Below are 18,292 nucleotides of genomic sequence, written 5' to 3'. Positions count from 1 at the left end.
AAATTTTGAACAAAAAGGCCAATAAAGTAGCATTATTGTACCAATCAGATGACAGCTGAGGAGATCTTGTGTTTAAGTGTATTTCAGACAATGGATTCCTTCAATGGCTGCAAGGGAAATATTAGTATTTAAAGATATTTTATTCTCCCAAATTAAACACAATATTTATTTGCTATAAGAACATTTTTGTGGCTGGTTCAGTCTCTGTAACTATTCTCCTGGCCTCTTCAGTGCTGTGCTGTATTTATACACAGTGAAAAATGCTTCCAAAGAGTAAATACGGAGGCTTCCTGGTGCTGAGAAGTTTTCATGTTCTCTATATGAACAGGTTTTCAAATATCAAATTGCAAAGTCTGACAGGCATCTAGGTGGATTAGAAATCCTTTATCTAGAGATGGATGAACCCACTCACTCAGACACTCATCTGTCTCAGGATACTTACCTGCAAGTTATAATCCTGCAGAATTTTCACCAAGGAGTCTCTCAAATTGGGAATCTCCATTCCTTCCTTAATACGGTGGATCAGTAGAATGGGGTCCACATGGGTGCCAATGTTGTTTAACAAGCCAGTAATAAATGCTATAAAACCATGTTAAAAAAACACATGAGCAATATTGGAATGTACTTTATTTGTTCACAATTGAACTTTAGATCAAAAGTAACTGAGCCTACTTTTTTCAACGTGAGTGTAAAAAAAAGTATGAATTTCTAAACTCTCAAGAACCAATCCTCCTTGACTTTAAATTACACTCTTAAGAATTAATTTCCTCTAATACATAAAGGAGAAACTGAGAACATTTTAAGAAAAGTTAAGTGATCCCCTTTGTTCATACCACTTCAACATTGTTTATATTGTCAAAGTGCTATTATATACTTTAATATTTTGCAAGGTTAGAATATATTGTGTTTTCCTTTTACATACAGAGAAAATGAGGTATTTAATTTATCCAGCATCACGAAGCTCATGAGTAGGGAACTCAAATTACAACCATGTTAGGTTCCTTGTAGTTTGAAAAAAAAAAAAAAAAAAAAGTCAATTTTAGATGTAAGCTCCTTCACGAGAAAAAAGCCTCCTAACTTAAAGGCAGCCAAAATAATCACGATAAAGCAGTAGTGAGATGAGAGAGGTGGTGCAGATGGCCGAGCTGAGCAGCAGCAGTTATAAACCCCCAGTGTTGCGTTGATGAAGTGCGGCTGGACAGTGACACTACCACAGTCCAAACCCCAGAACTTCCATTCCTGGATTTATAGCGGATGCTTTACTAGTAAAGCTTTATTACATTTATTTATGTTTATTCATTTATAATGATTTGTGTGTGTGTGTGTGTGTGTGTGTGTGTAAAAGAGAGAGAGAGAGAGAGAGAGAGAGAGAGAGAGAGAGAATGCGGTGGTCAGAGGACAACTAAAGGTCCCCTCCCACTGTGTGGGTCCTGGGGAATAAGCTCCTCCACCAACCCACTGGGCCATAACTTTAGCCCGATGTTTCCTGATATAATTCTTCCTCACGTAACTGGCTATAATCTAGACTGACTAATGACTGACACTTAAATGGCCTTTCTGCTTACGTGGTTTGTCGATAGAATATAGAATCAGATCTTCCCAGAGCTCTCCATCATCCTGTTCCTTGGCAAACTCGATTGCTTTATCAACATCATGTAATTCCTCCATAATCATCTTGAGGGCACTCCGACTGTTTCCCATTCGGCCTAGGTGGGGTGAGGAGTGGAAGACTTTATTCTTTTGAAAAAGAAACAGCATATTTCTTAATTGGTTTACAAAGTTTGAAAGATAGGGCTAAGGCTGGCTTTATGTGACACCAGCATTTCCTATTACTTCCTGATTATTGAGTGCCAAGTTATATGGAGTAGTCATAGAATGGTGTTATGTGAATGACATCATTTAATCTTACTACAATTTTAGGCAGAGTGCTTTACTAAAAGTACTGATTTTATTCTTTTACAAAATTTTATTTACATTTTATCATTTAATTTTATCTTGGGTGTCTTGGTTGTATGTATGTCTGGGTACCCTGTGTGCCTGGTGTCCGTGGAGGCCAGAAGATGACACTGTATCCACCCAACCAGAGTTACAAACCTGCAGAGAGCCACACGTGTCATGTGGTTGCTACTGAGTGGACCTGGATCCCCTGGAAGATCAGCAATTGCTCTTAACTGTTGAGTCATCTCTCTAGCCTAACGTACTGAGCATTTTTAAAAGTTTTCTTTTCCTTTTCTTTTTTCTTTCTTTGTTAAGACTGAGCTTCATTATGTAGCACTACCAAGCTTGAAACTCACTATTTAGACCAGTTAAAGACCATGTTTGGCCTTGAACTCACCGAAATTTGCTTGTTTCTGCCTCTTGAATGCTAGGGTTAAAGGCATGTGCCACCATGCCTGGCCTTAATTTTTTTTTTTTTTTAAATATAACAGGAAATACAGTGTTTGTGACTTGGCAAGATCATGTAGCCAGTAAATTGAACCAATGGAGTTTGAGTTAGGTCTGCCTTCCTTCTCACAGGTCTGTAATTTCTTTGGATTTCAAATTCTGATCCAGTTAAGGTTGTTGAAGAACTTGGACATCATTCGGCCTCTTCTGCTGATGAATCTCTTGGCTCTTCCTAATATCCACAAGCTACTATAAGTTCACGTAGAAGGCCTTATGTAGCAGAAGGCCAAGAGTCTGGCTGAAGCTTATCACATTTAACCCTGTCCCTTGTTCCATGCAGGGACCAGCTAAGGGTCATGAATTAAGTCATCTACTGCTTCTAAGATATTGTGTTAAAAATGAATTCAAGGAGATACTTCCTGGAAGAACACAGTTGAAAGACGTAAATGAGCTACTTGGAAGTTATGAAGAGAAGCCCCAAACCATGCTCAAGCAGAAAATACAGCCTCAAATATTTCTCCTAAGGAAAGCAAATCCTATGATTGGAAAGTCCTAGGGCTAATGCTATACAGCCATAAATTAGGCACTCTATACACAAGAATAGGAAGACTTGGGTTAATTTTCAACAAAGGCCAAAGGTGCTAAGGACAGTGAGCAGTGAGTGGTGTGTGAAAGAAAGCCATGGTGTTGGAAACATGGTAGGGAAATGATGTCAGAGAGATGGCTCACATTTTGTCTCTGCTGGACACCACCAGCACCTGTACAGCTTCCTTATGAGATCCTCAGTAAAGCCTGCACTGCTCTTGTGCATTCAGAAAGATGGAGAAGCATAGTTTCCTGGGATAAATCATGCACAAGCTATGCCACGTCTGGAGGTAGGCACCAGAGAAAAAGGGACTGTTGAGAGCTATAATACATCATGGAGTTTTTCTCTTGCTCCAAAGCCCCATATTCTAGTTATTAAGGGTGTGAGTTTTGAAAATAGTAATTGTTGCCTATCAATGTGTGGTAATATCTGCCAATTATTAACTAAAAGGAGGAAGAAAACAAAATCTGTCAGCCCCTCTACAATGTTAATCTGTGCTATGAAGTGTGATACACTTTGGTTTGCTTTGTTGCTCCTTTTATTACACAGCTGCTATATGCTCTTTCAGGAGTATGGTTCCTGTAACTCTCCCTACTCTACTGTGCTCTGGACTCTTTTTTCCTGCATTACATTTCTAAACAAAGTAGACTTGAATGTCTGTCAATTTGTCCTCAAATTTCTGTCCATTCTTACACACTTTACAATATATTTCTTTGTTTATGGGACTAACATGAGCAAATGCTACTTACTCAGAAGGTAAACGGTCTCTTCTACAAAGTTTCTTTGTTGACAGATCTCAAGAGCCTTTAATCAAAGCAGGGAGAAATGTTACTATGGACTACCAAACAGAAGACAATATTAAGGGAGAAACTTAAAGGCATTTACAAACTTAAATATTTTTTCATTTTTTTCTTCCTTTAAAAAAAAAAGAACAAAGAATGAAACAAACACATCTGTGGAATCTGTGGACCTTTGCATTCACTCACCTTTCAGTTACTGGATCTACTGAGAGCACAGGGAGCAAGTAGTATTTGATGGGCAGAGGCTGAAAGCAGGGTTGGAAGAGGCTTTCCTATTATGCATTCTCTTTCTAGATGATGGAAGTTTATAGCATTGCTTCCAACTGCACCTACAGTCATTTGGATAAACTGTCTCCTCACGGAGTGTAAGGATGTGCTGTGTACTGATAAATAACAGAAGCATTCTGAATCAAATGACATATTTTGCTATGTTCTCCCTGCTGGACACTAAAGGGTGAGGTTGAACCAAGGAAGCAAAGGGGAGGATGACAGGAACGTGTAATGATGACACTCAAGTTGACAAAGAAGGAGTCAAGAAACAAAGAAGCAGGAGAAGAGACAGAAAGTCCACTTGAGGCTCTTGGGCACAAGTCGGATGACAGAGAGATGACCACATGTGTTTCCCTGACTGTCACAGTGCACAGTATCACGTGCATAGAGCAGCAACACTGAGTACATGCCATTCTCCTGTCACAAGGTCCACAGAAAGGTGGCATCTGAATCAGGTACTGCCCACCAGAGGAAGCATATCTCACAGACCTCCTTCCTGCACTACCTTCATGGTGACTCACAGCCTTGTCCAGCCATTCCAGTGTGGCTTAATCCTCCCTGACAACCTCTGCGGTACCCACCTTCTGAAGCCTTCTCTTCACCCCTAACCCATACCCTAGAAAGGACTGGAGACAAATATTGCCACAGAGTCCACACTGGACCAGATATTCTAGGTATTCCTCTAGCTTCATTCTGCATGTGGCGTGACGATTCTGTATCACTAGGATAACTAGCCACTCACCACATTCGTCATTTGATTTCCCTGGCAGTGCTCACCAAGCCCCATTCTTAGAACAATGCTGGGTCTGTAATGAGCGTTTTCTCAAATGAGGAGAGACAATAAAGGGTTCAGAGCAAGTTAACTGGGTTGTACGTTTAAAGTAGTTATTCAGAAACTACCAGTAGCCTGGCTGCTTTGAAAATAAGAATCAGAGCCATAAAAAGAACAGCTTGAGTTAATCATCTCTTGCTGCTGTGATCTATCTTAGGAAATAACAGCAGGAGCTAGTCGTGATATCTTGAATTTTGACTTAAAATTTTCCTGTAGCTTACACATTTAAGCCAGGTAAGGAATGGGTAGGAATGGGGAGCTGATCACAAAGATCAATGCAGCTAAACAAACAAATACATAGGTATGAGAGAGATGGCGTAGGGGAGAGCATCATTAGTCTGGAACTGGGATGAAACCGGGATGTTTCAAGTCATCTGTATCACTTAAACCAGGAATGAGCCTCACTTGAATGGCTCCTTACAGAAAGAATCTACTTACTCTAAGTAGCTCTTAGAGTTTTAACTCATTTTCCATGTTTCAGATACTCAGTAGTCAGTATGTTAAATACTATGTCCCCTCAAGGATGGTCAGTGCCTATTGAGCATCCTGTGTGACATTGTTACTTCTGATATACCCCCTAAACTTGAGCAGGTCTCCTTCTGGAATCACAGTTACTGAGAGTTCAACAGGCCACTTTGTGCTGAAGTACAGCCTTACCCAACACTGAATTCTTGAAATTTGAATTTCTTAGATTACTAGAATATTTATAAATGGATTCTTACAGTATCGTAAATTATTCTCCTTAAAATAATGAGGCTCTAGGAATATCTAGGAATTTTAATGAAATATAAAAATAAAATATTTCCAGGACAAAGAATTCTTATATTATTGACAAAAATGTGATGTAATCCTTATTTTAGATTCTCAAATGTTTAAAGACTATGATCCCTCTAGAAGAAAGACTTTAGATGGATAGACAACAGACAGACACACACAGAGAGAGACAAAGAGAGGAACAGAGACAGAAACAGAGACAGAAAATGAAGTTTAGGAAAAACAAAGGTAAAAAGTAAAACAACTGACAAAAACTGGAACAAAAAAGATACAAAAATAGCATTCTAATTCTTCTTTTCTTGATTCAGTGTAAAGGTAAAGGGGAAATTTCAGGTAGTGAGAGGAATATTGTCAACTGTAATTAACAATGATACCTTTTTAGCCTTGACTCTGATGTAGCCTCCTTAATCTTTCTTTATATACTTTAGTGAAATTTTATCAACTTTGTGTCACCAGTGTGTTCACCCAAATGACACACACTGTCACCTTGTGAATGTTGTTTAATATGAGATTACATTCAGTTATAAACCTGACAAAGCTATAATGATTGCAACATCTCTTAGGCATGATCAAATCATAAGATCACATCTGTAAATTACACACGGAAGACAGGTTTGCAGCTGTATTTTTCTTGATACTTACAATGCTAAAGAATACCTTTGCTGAAGTTTTAATGAACATTTCACATCTGAAAAATGATTCACAGTGGAGAATGAGAGGCCCAAGGTTCAGAGGTCTGGCTTTTACATCTGCTCTCAGCTTCTTAGTCCTGGCCTACAGCTGCCCTGTTTACAACCCCAGTCCTAGCCTATAGCTGACCCATTCACACCCCCAGTCCTAGCCTATAGCTGACCCATTCACACCCCCAGTCCTAGCCTATAGCTGACCCATTCACACCCCCAGTCCTATCTCACAGCTGTGCTGTTCACACCCCCAGTCTCAGCTGTCAGGTACCAGATGCCTCCATCCACCTAAAGGTCCTTTTGTGGAGATGAAATAATATCAAGCAAGTGAAAACACAGTGCATGGTGGAAAGCACGGCACATGCACCAAGGAATGTGACAGATGTATGAAGGAACACACTGTCCTTCAAAACAGTGCTACTTGTTAGAAATCCTTACAAAGTCTGTTGCTCCCATGCAATGAACGATTCCATAAAAAACTTATGATTGACTTTTGAGTTTAGGAACTGTAGTGCTTTTAAGTTCTGGAAATCTGGGACTGAGTACCCGGGATCCTCACAGGACTTCTGAATCGTTGCCAAGTTTCTGGCTGATTAATATGGGCTTGGGATTTCAAACCACACAAAGAAGGTAGACCTGAGTACTTTAAAATTTCTAGTTGCACATTTGCAATCATTACTTCCCTCAGCATTTACTGAAGCCCAGAAAAGGTAAACAAACTGATGTGGAGGAATTAGTCCTCTGAAGAGAGAGGTTTCTGGGGAGAGAATGTTCAGATTTTACCTTTGTAACTTGCATTTGGGATAAGAGGCCATACTGTTCACTCACAGCCAGCTGCCCGGCATGCCTGACACTGGGGATCTACCGCTATCGGTGCCTGCCACTGGGGTCTACTGCTTATCGGCAGCTTTCTCGGGTTAGGGTCAACATAAACCAGAGTTTCAGAGGTAACTCAAGTCTATACAATTTTTTTTTATTTATATTAAGGCTGTGATATATTTTTATTATTTTTTAAATTACACTTATTCACTTCAGAATTTTTATTTCTACAGAAAAAAGATTGAGATCTTTCATGAATTTGTTAGTCATGAGTATGTTAGCTCTGGGTACCTGAATAAGGTGGAGGAACATGTTTTTGTAAATAGATTTCCTACCAAGGATCTTGATAAAGAAATTATGTTTAATTTAGAAGTTTCAGTGACCCACAATGAGAGGCCATTTAAAGAGGTACAAAATGTCAATCAGGGTCTTAATTCTTTTATCCAAACTAGTAGACAAAATCTTACTCTAAGGAATTGACAGGAGAGGTGAGACAGACTAGCAGAGGAGCAATTAGAAAGGGACACAGGAGTGTTAGATGTGGCACAGGCGTGTTGAAGAACGGCAGACGCTCAGCAGCGAATGCTTAGAGCAGGTGGAGGCTGGGCCTAGCTTTGTCAAACTGGATCCCTGGCTGAAGCAACTGCACTGGATCTGGGTGGTCTCCACCCTCAGGCTCATGCCCCAGATCACCCTAATTCTGAGACACAGGCGGAAAGTCTTGATATCAGAGTTGGTACTGTTAGCTTGGTAGTTCTTGTCATGGATTAAATACTTATTCCATTTAAGTCTGTCACAGGAATGACTGTGCTCTGCCCCAAAGTCTAACCCAAAGGACCCCCTCTCCTCACCACAACGGGCCAGCAGTACCTAATGGACTCAACACCAGCCTTCCACTGAACAGGGATGTGCACAGGCAGGCAGGGAAGACTGATAAATGGCTCATGAAATGGCAGCTGTTTCTGATGTGTCCAAATGGGGAATCAGTGGCTTACCTTTTCAAGTGGGCAATGGGTACTGTCTCGGAGAAAAGGAAGTAGGTTTGGTCGATCATATTCAGCATACAGACTGATCTGTTTTTCATGGTAGCGCTGTCCCTTATGATGGTCTCTCTTGAAGAGCTTGTGCAAATACTGAAAGAAACAAGATAAGCTACAATATCAATATAAGAATGAGAAGAACAAAATACTTAGTTAACTTTACTACTTTGGGTTGCTGACACCTTCTGTGGAGTCAAAGATATATGGTCTTCAGCAAGAATAACTTCTAGGTAATGAGGAGTGGGGAGCAGAATGCCGTTTGGAGAGCAGACGCCGAAACTCCTGGCTGGCCTGGCTGCCACTGACAACAATGAACTTAGACAAGTCCCTACCCACTCTGTGACTTGGGGTCTTCACCTGTGACTGTGAAAGCAATTGCCAGTTGTGCATTACCCAGAACCATGCGTGGTGTATGCGAAGTGCTACACAAGCATCAGTGGTGGTAAATCTTAATATTCTCACCTATTTTCCCCAGAAATCAACTGCCTGGGTAGCAGTTCAGATGATAATAATTCTCTTCGTGGTCTAGGCAGATGGCTCAGTGCTTAAAGCATTACTACTCCTGTAGAAGACTGGGTTGGGTCCCTAACACCCACAAGGCAGCTGACACCTGTCCATGACTCCACTTACAGGGGATCTGACACCCTCCTTCAGACTCCACGCACACCAACAAGCCCACTGTACACTTACATACATGCAGGCCAAACAGTTTTGTTGCTGTTGTTCTGCTTTTTGATGAGACAGGGTTTCTCTGTGTAGCCTTTACTGTCCTGGACTCACTTTGTAGATCAGGCTGGCCTTGAACTTACAAAGATCTGCCTACCTCTGCCTCCGCAAGTGCTGGGATTACAGGCATGCATCATTGCGCCTGGCTCAGGCCAAACATTCTTACACGTAATATAAAAATACTAAGTCTTTAAAATTTTTTCTTCTTTTATATGAAAAGGCACAGGATCATAGCATGACCATGTTTTAAAAAAACACATGGGAGAAACTAAATTAATCCTGACATACTCCACATATCCATATTTAGAGAATTAATGCAATCCTTTTGCAAGTAAATGATACCTATCCTGATCATATTAGAAAAAAATAAGTAATAAAAAGATTACAGTTGCTTCATACAGTTGGACTACAAAGGAAATATTTTTCACTTGCTTCTTACTAAGAAGATTGAGTTTATTATGCAATACCCCAAAATGGATACTTAGTGTTAATGTTACAAATGGAAGCCCACAACCCACCAGAGGAAGGAAGACGTGATCACCCTAACCACATACAGTACATTCAGACGATGAGTGTTTGTACCCAGATGAATAGGTCATTCTAGTCAAGGAGCCTCAGTTTGCCCCACAGCTACGAGCTTGCTGTGATACAGCACGCCAAGACATACATGCATATTTCAGGAGTCATCCCTTGGGTTGTTCATATTTTTCTGGGGAAAAAGAAGGGGACACAGAAGAGCCTATCTGAGCTCACTTGCTGGGCTGAAGTCTGATGAGGACTGCTGACAGGCTGCCTGCAGTGGGGCCTGTGGGGCCAGGGCATGGCACTTTCCCTGAAGAGGTGTCTCCCTGTCCCCAGGTGATAGAGTCATTACAGTGGCAGGCAGCAGACACAACTATTTTAGTGAGATCTCTGCCGCCCTTTCACTGGGCACACTGACACAGAGTGATGCTGCACACAGCTCTGTTTATAGCTTAAGTAGGTCATAAAAAAAGCAAGATTTTAAGATGGCTAGCAGAGTGGAGCCTTGCTTGAGTAAGCAGATAATCTTGAGATTTTTCTGGACATGAACACTATGGAAGCAGTACCTGCATTAAATCCTGAGCAATAAACAAAACCACAGTACATCCAGCTTACACCTCCACCCATGAATCCTCAAGAGCTTCAGCACAGAAGCTGACTTTCTAATAGAGTATCACACTTTCAGAGAAAAGATTATCCCCGCTGGGATAACCCCATGGCCACTCAAGACTTTTCCTTTGGTTTTTGTTAACCTGATAGAAACCTAGAAATATCTGGGGATAGGTAAGTTTAATTGGAAAAAAAATGCCACCATAAGATTGGCCTGTAGACAAATCTGTGGGGCATTTCCTCTCTTAACTGTTTGATGTTAAAAGGCCCCACCCACTGTGGCCCTTGCCATCTTCAGGTGGTTTGAGCTGTGGAAGAAAGCAGACTGAGCAAATCATGAGGGGCAAGCCAGTAAGTAGTGCTCCTCCATGGCTTCTGCTTCAGCTTTGGCCTTGACTTCCTTCAGGGATGGAATATGACCTGAAAGTGGTAAGGTGAAATAAACCCTTTCCTTACCAACCTGTTTCTTCATGGTGTTTGAGCATAGCAATAGAAACCCAAGATACTATTCCTGCTTTATTCCCTGGATGACATGGTACATGGAATCAAAGGAGCCTTCGAGAAAATTTAGGCTAATAGCCTTCATAATACACCTATACAAATGTGCTAATGTGGGTGTGGGAACAAACTCTTAATCTGTTCTTTAGCCAGGCTATGGTCCTTGACACAGACTATGAGGACTCAGTGTTTATACTAAGTGTTTATACTACTGGCTTGTTCTGTGACTTGTGACCTGATTATATTTAAAAGCAGAGAAAAGGCATTTACTCTCAGGCATAGAATGCTAGAAGACAGCAATACAGAACATTTTATTTTTAAAGTACTAATTCAATTATAAACCAAACTTCAATTCCTTGTGCTATGATTGGTTTGCAGCCACAGCATGTGTCACATTCTAGTAGTTTCTGCACACGGTCTGTGGCCAATCTGAGCAGTGTTCTCAAGACAAGTTCCCTGCAAGGACACTTGCCAACAAATGCCCAGGCACTCTGATTGCTGTTGAATTACAAGGGCAAAGGAGACTAATGCTTACCACATGCTGTAACTCTGGTCTGTCTTCTAACTCTTCTACGACTTTTTTAATCTGAGGAAAAAAGAGGAAAATAAAATGCAGTTACGAGACAATCATGTTGACAAATCATCTGACACTTTACTGCAGGCACAGTCTCTCAGACACTCATCTGGCAACACAAGCTATGGTTTGCATGTGCCTTGTTTCCCACCAAAACTTGAGTGCATGCCTGATTGCTAATGTGATCTCTAAAAGGTGGAGGGGCTCTTTTTAAGGAAAGGCTTAGTGGGAGGTGACTGATTACCATAGAAAGGGATCAAGCTTGACTCTGAGTGGGTTAGGCTGCAGGTATAAAAGAGCCAGCCTGCTTACCGATACCTTGCATCTGCCCTCTTTCTTCCAGGGTGCACACCTGACCTCTTGTATAGTTCCTCCTGTCTCCTGTCATGTGACACCCCACACTGGCCTGCCAGTAAGAAGGCCATCACCAAGTGTAGCCTCTTGACCTTGGACCAGACCATAAGCCAAGCAAACTTTTCTCTCAAGCATGCCCAGTCTGTGACATGTTATTAACAAGAGAACAGATCTATTACACATAAAAGGACTCACTGAAATCTTATCTTCATTGTCCAAAAGCATGTCAACAGCTTTCTGAAATATAAACACAGCCATAGTCACTTGTCTGCCACGCAAGAACAATAAATAAAATGCAGTCCATTAACTAGCACAGTTACAGGTCAGGGACTTATTTCTTACAGTTAAGAAGCACTGAGCTTCATAAATGGTGCTTATGCAGAATGCCATTTCTAAAGGAATGTACATTCAAACGTGTCTCAATCTGAGGTCTGTGTGCTTTGAATATTGTTCAACTGTTGCGCTGCTCCATTTTCACCAAATATAAAAGTTCCTAATGTATTAAAAATAGGCAGCACCCTCTAGCCCCTTGATGTCTCAGCTATGTCTGCATTCCCATGTGATCCTCAGCAGCTCTGGGGTATATCACATTACCATAATCACAGAAGTGAGCAAGGGGCTGGCCTTCTGAGAACAGGTTAACCAAAGGAAAACAAGTAAACTGCTGGCTTCCTAAACACATAAAACGGATGGACTTTTTTTTTTTTTATACCATCTGTCATGTTCATAAAACATCAATTAGTTTATGAAAAGACGTATTAGGGCAGCAGCTCACCAGACAGAATAGCTGGGTCCTGCTGACTGCTACCACCCCGAAGCCTGTTCCAAATGTTAATTTTCTCTATAAATATAAGGATGTTTGATTATCCCAAAGATCTTTTCTTTTCTAACTAGAAAACTATGATACCTTAACTCTAGCTAAAATTCTTTGAATAGCAATTAGCTTCAGCTCAGCCATCTCTTTTTCACAGGTGCATATTTTAATTAGACTTTCAAGACACAGGGAAAAATGCATAAGGGGAATATAATTAATCCTTGGGCATGCCTCAGAGCATGTGTGGCCAGAGGATAACTTGGAGGAAGGTTTCCTCCTTCCATCATGAGAATCCTAGGGATTATGTGCCTTTACTGGCTCAACACTCATCATGTCACTAATTTTTATATAAGCATGCCATCTTTTTTATTAGTGCCTATCTGATGAGCAAAGTAGTGGGCTTCATAGAGATGTTCATACAAACATGCCACAACTTTGCATTCATCCCTAATACTCTCTTTTAAGTTCTGCTCTTACTAGTTCCTTGGTCACCTCAGCCACCCTGCCTGCCCTCTTTCCTTCCTTCCTTCCTGTTTTTTGGACAGGATCTCACTATGTAGGCCTGGCTGGCCTTGAATTTGATATTTAGACGATGCTGGCCTCGAATTCAGTGATCCTCCCTGCCTCTGCCTTCAAGTGCTGGGATTAAAGGTGTGCTCCTCTACACCAGATGCTCTCATTTTAAATTCTACTTTCATCTCTCTCTCTCTCACACACACACATTTATATGTCTGTATAAAATCTAAGAGTCACAAAAATGAAAACATGATTCACTTATTTTGCTTAACATGATCTTTAGTTCCATTTGTTTCCTTGCAAATGATACAATTTTGTTCTCTATAGCTGAATAAAACTCCATTGTGCACATATAACACATCTTTTCCACTTGTCTATTGATGGAAACCTAAACAAAGTCTCTTATTGGGACTACTATACACAGTACTGCAAGAAGCAAAAGACTTGCACTGGAGGCCTTCAGGTGTAAATGCAGAAGTGGGGCAGCTGGGTCAGATGCTTTACTCTTTGCAGAATCCTTCATGCTGACTTCACAGTGGCTACACTAAATCACATTCTTGCCAAGAGCATCTGTTCTTCACTGTGTTCTTAATGATAGCCGCTCCGACTGAGGTGAGAGGGCATCTTTATACACTTTTAATGTGAATTACTTGATGGCTAAAGATGAACTTATTTTCCATGTACAATGGCCATTTGTATATCTGTTCTCTTTATTCTACTAGTCTGTTTACTGGGTTGAACTGTTTGCTTTCTTAGTATTTCCTTTCTGAGTTCATTTTTTATTCTACCAGTTTTCTCTCTGTAGGCCATCCCCTGACTCATTTCCCTTGCTGTGTACAAGGCTTTTAATTTTAGCAGTCCTGTTTGTTAATTCTCATTTTATATTCTGGGCTACTGAGTCCTCTACAGGTCGACAATGTCACCAGGACAGTTGTACAACCCCTTGCTCCCCAGAGAAAGAGGGATTCAGTGGTAAAATTGAAGGCTGCAGCTTTCACACTAATTATTTGTCATTGAATAGGATGTAGTTTGCAGCTTATTCTTTGTAGCACAAAACCAATACTTGTAGTCATTCTGACTCAAATTGCTGGGCCATCAAGATGGCTTGGGGATAAAAGGCACATGCTAAACAATTCTGATTACCTGAGTCTGATCCCTGGAATCTATGTAGAGGTAGGAGAGATCTGACAAAACAAAACAAAACAAAACAAAACAAAACAAAAAGTCCTTTTCAGAAAGTCCTTCCTATGTTAAAGCTTAAAATCTTTAACTTGTGCTTTCCTTCATCTATTTCAAGGTTTCAGGTTTTGTTTTGTTTTGTTAGTTTTGTTTTGTTAGTTCTTGTTGAACTAACTTTTGTACAGGGTGAGAAACGGGATCACTCCTGTCTTCTTTGTGGTGCCTGGTTTCCCAGCACTATTTACTGAAGAGCATGACTTTCTTCCAATATATGGTCATAACAACTGTTGAAAATCTGATGGAAGTTCTGAGGTTTTATTTTATTGCACTGGTCCATATATCAGGTCTGGTACCAGAATGGCCAAGGGTTTGTTACTATGGCTCTCTAGGGTAAGTTTATTGAGTATGCTGGTTTCTTAAACATTGTCCTTTTCTTTAAGATTACTTTAAATGTTTGGTGTCTTGTGCGTATGTTTTTCTAGGTCTTTGAGGAATGGCAAAGGAGTCTTGATGGGATTGCATTGAATCTATTCATTGTCTGGGGTGATTAGACCAGTCATATATATATATATATATATATATATATATATATATATATATGTTATATATATATTTTATAACATATATGTTATAATATATTATAACAAAGTGCCTCATAAAAACAATTGAGAAGAAAGGAAAGAAGGAAGAAAGAAAAAGAATGAAGGAAGCCCCTCCCCCCCCCATTTGAGGTTACAGCACATCACAGCAGAGGACCTTGGCTGGAGGACCTTGAGGCTGAAGCAGTTGATCACCTTACATCCAGAGTGTAGAAAGAAATGAATGCTTGCGCTTAGTTCACAGTTTACTTTTCATTTAGTCCAGTGCTCTAGTCTACAGAATGGAGCTACCCACGTTTACAGTGGCCCTTCCTACCTCAATTATACAGAAAGTGCTCCAGTCTGGTCCAGCTGCTTACCTCCCAGGTGACTCTAGAGTCTGTGGTGCAGACAATAAGAATAATCACCACAGCACTATAGGACCTACACAACAGAAATTTTCATTCTGGAGGTCCTTCATTGTCCAGTCCTTTCTCCAGGCTTTAAAATGTACATCCTAGACATGTGCTGGTTTGAATAAAAATGGCCCCCAGAGGCTCACATGTGGTCATCAGGGAGTGGAACTACTAGAGAAGGATTAAAAGTGTAGCCCTGCTGAAGTAGGAGTGGTCTTAATAGAGAAAGTGCGTCACTAGGGTTGGCTTCAGAGTTACAAGAGACTATCCCAGGCCCAGTCTCTCTCTTCCTGTTCTCTGAGGATATAGATGTAGAACTCTGAGCTACCATGACTGCATGAAGTCATGAAATGTCACCAGAATAGCAGACTAAACCTCTGAAATTGTAAGCCAGCCCCATTTAAATGCTCCTTTTATAAGAGGTGTCATGACTAAGACAAGAGGACTTTTACATTCTTTTTTAATTTTTTTTGGTTTTTTGAGACAGTTTCTCTGTGTAGCCTTGGCTATCCTGGACTCCCTTTGTAGATCAGGCTGGCCTTGAACTCATATTGATCCTATCTGCCTGTCTCTGCTTTCCCAAGTGCTGGGATTAAAGGCATGTGCCACCATGCCCACCTAATCTTTTATATTCTTGATTAGATTTATTCCAAGGTCCTTCGGGTTGGGTTTTTTTTTGGGGGGGGGCACTGGGAGGGCCACTATCAATGTGGTTTCTTAAAAACACTTTATTTCTCAGCATGTCTGTAACTGGTATACAGGAAGGCTATTTTGCATGTTGATTTTGGATCCTGCTATTTTGCTGCACGTTTTTATCAGATCTAAGAGTTTTTGGTGGTATCTTCAGGATCTCTTATGTTTAGGTGTATGCCTTAAAATAGGGATGCTTTGCTATTTTCATTTATTCAAATCTCTTTCATTTCTTTCTAATCTTATTGTTCTAACTAGGACTCTAAGTACTCTACTAAATGGAGAACTTAGATCTCTTATACCCAACTTTTCTTTGGATTTGTGTTTTTTTTCTTTTATAGTATATTGGCTATAGATTTATTATATTTACTCATTATAACAGTAAGTTATATTTCCTCTATTTCTACTTTTGTTTTATCATGAATGAATGCTAAGCTTTTAAAGACACCTTTCAAGGTTCCTTTTCTGCATCTACTCTGATGAGGCTGTGATTTCTGTCCTCCACTCTGTCAATACATATAATATGATACATTTCTGGAACTATTCTTGTATTTCAGGAATGAAGTCAACTTGATTCTAGCGAAAGATTTTTCTGTTGAGCGGAATTCAATTTGAAAGTATTATTCTGAGATCTTTGGCTTTTACGTGCAACAGGGAGACTAGCCTGTGAGTATGTTTTTATCTGGTTTCGGTATCAGGAAAACGACAGCTTTATAAAAAGAGGTGGGCAGAGGTCCTTCCCTTTCTGTTTCATAGAACAGCCTGAAGGGCAGTCTTAGATTTTATTTTTTTCCATTAAAGGTCTGGTAGGATTCACCCCAATCTAGGCTTTTAGAGTTGAGATCTGTTTTACTTCTTCAATCATTTCACATTCTTTGATATATCTGTTTAATTTGTTCACATCCTCATGGTTTAACTTTAGTAGGTACATATCTAGAAATTATTTTTTGTTAGTTTGGTTATAGCTTGCCAATGTTTATTTTTTTTAAAGTACTAAGTCATGTGTCACAATTTTTGTATTGATCTTTTCACTTCAATTTTATTAATTTCTGCCATGATTTTAAAAGATTTTTAAATTTTATGTATTGAATGTTTTGCCTACATGTATATATGTGCATCACTTAGATGCATGGTGCCCATGAAGGCAAGAAGGCATTGGATCCACTGAAGGGGAGTTAGAGCAAATCGTGAACTTCCATGTGTATTCTGGGAAATGAACCTGAGCCTTATGCAAGGGCAGCAAACACTCTTAACCACTAAGCTATCTCCAGCTGCATTCTCTTATAGTCTTTATTATTTTTTCCATCTACTGATTTGGGGCCTGGCTGTACTCATTTTTCAAGGACGCTGGCTTGAGTCATTAAGTTATTTATTTGAGATCTCTGGTGTCTTTAAGGTAAGCACCTATTCACATAAATTTCCTTCTTAGAACTACTTTTATTGTATTCCCAATGTTCTAATATGCTGTATTTTTATTTTCAAGTGATTCTAGGGAGTTTTATTTTCCCTCCTGATTTCTGTGGTGCTCCACTCATTATTCTATAATGTGTTATTTAATCCTCACAAGCTTGTACGGTTTCTGTATTTTTTATTGACATATAGTTTTATTCCACTCTGATCAGACAAAATAAATTATTTCAATTACTTTGTATATGTTAAGACTTGCTTTATGCTATATAAAATGTGGTTTACTTTTTTAAAGTTCCATGACTGCTGACCATGTATATTCTACAGTACACGACTGAAAACTCTGTAGATACTTGAGAAGTGCCTTTGTTCTGTACTGTGACTTTCCTCTTACCCTTGTTTCTTTTCTATTCCTGTGTCAGAGTGACCTGTGTGTTGATGCCAGTGAGTCACTACGTCATGCACAACTATTGTGTGGTTCACACTGTGCCTCTGCATACAGTGCTGTGCGCTTCATGAAGCCATGGTAAGCAACAGATCTTCACAACTGGCAAATCCCCCGATGGACTGACTTCTTTCTTCTAATTTTTGTTTGAAGTTTATTTTGTTAGACATTGGGACAGCACTGCCTGCCTGCTTTCTAAGTTCTATTTATTTGGAATACCCTTTTCTATCTTTTCACCCAAAGGCTCTATTTGTCTTTGTACTTCAAGTATGTATTTTTGCAAACAAGTAGATGGGTACAGTTATAATCCAACATTCTAGTTTGTGTCTTTAAAAAAGCCGGTTTTTTTTATTATTATTATTAGTTTTGTTTTCGCACGTGTGTGTATGCATGTGTATGGAGGTTGGTCAGTGGGTAACTTTAAAGAATTGCTTCTTTCCTTCTACCATGTAGGTCCCTGGGATCAAACTCAGGCTGTCAGGTTTGGTGACAGGTGCCTTTGCCAGACACTTCACCAGCCCTAGTCTGTGTCTTTCAACTGGAGAGTTATAGCCATTAATACCGAGTCACTAATGGAAAGTGTGTATCAACGGCTGTAACGTGGTTGTTTTGTTATGTCTGCTCTTGGGGGAGTCTCATTTGTGTCCTGTTGTTCTAGTTCACTTCGTTCTCTCCTGGGAACTCAGGATATGCTCGCCCTTCTCTTCAATGTGAACATTTCTCTCAAGAATCCTCTGCTGTGCTGACTTGGTGGCCCTTCAGTCTGTCTTTATCA

At 40.0% G+C, this 18,292-nt stretch overlaps 1 protein-coding gene across 1 annotated transcript in view; it reads right to left on the bottom strand.

Annotated features, from left to right (window-relative positions):
• The window catches only part of Vps41 (VPS41 subunit of HOPS complex), a 156,607-nt gene that overhangs the window by 11,160 nt on the left and 127,155 nt on the right, over positions 1–18,292 (bottom strand). The window contains exons 20-25 of the mRNA XM_060372802.1: positions 11,668–11,709; positions 11,080–11,130; positions 8,145–8,282; positions 3,721–3,775; positions 1,566–1,706; positions 443–579 (exon numbers count right to left, since the gene is read on the bottom strand). Coding sequence (XP_060228785.1) covers positions 443–579; positions 1,566–1,706; positions 3,721–3,775; positions 8,145–8,282; positions 11,080–11,130; positions 11,668–11,709 — 564 coding nt within the window. The remainder of the gene's footprint in view (positions 1–442; positions 580–1,565; positions 1,707–3,720; positions 3,776–8,144; positions 8,283–11,079; positions 11,131–11,667; positions 11,710–18,292) is intronic.

This window comes from Meriones unguiculatus, chromosome 19 (genome assembly GCF_030254825.1).
Source record: "Meriones unguiculatus strain TT.TT164.6M chromosome 19, Bangor_MerUng_6.1, whole genome shotgun sequence".
NCBI classification, from domain to species: domain Eukaryota; kingdom Metazoa; phylum Chordata; class Mammalia; order Rodentia; family Muridae; genus Meriones; species Meriones unguiculatus.
This window is presented reverse-complemented; position numbering and strand designations above follow the sequence as displayed.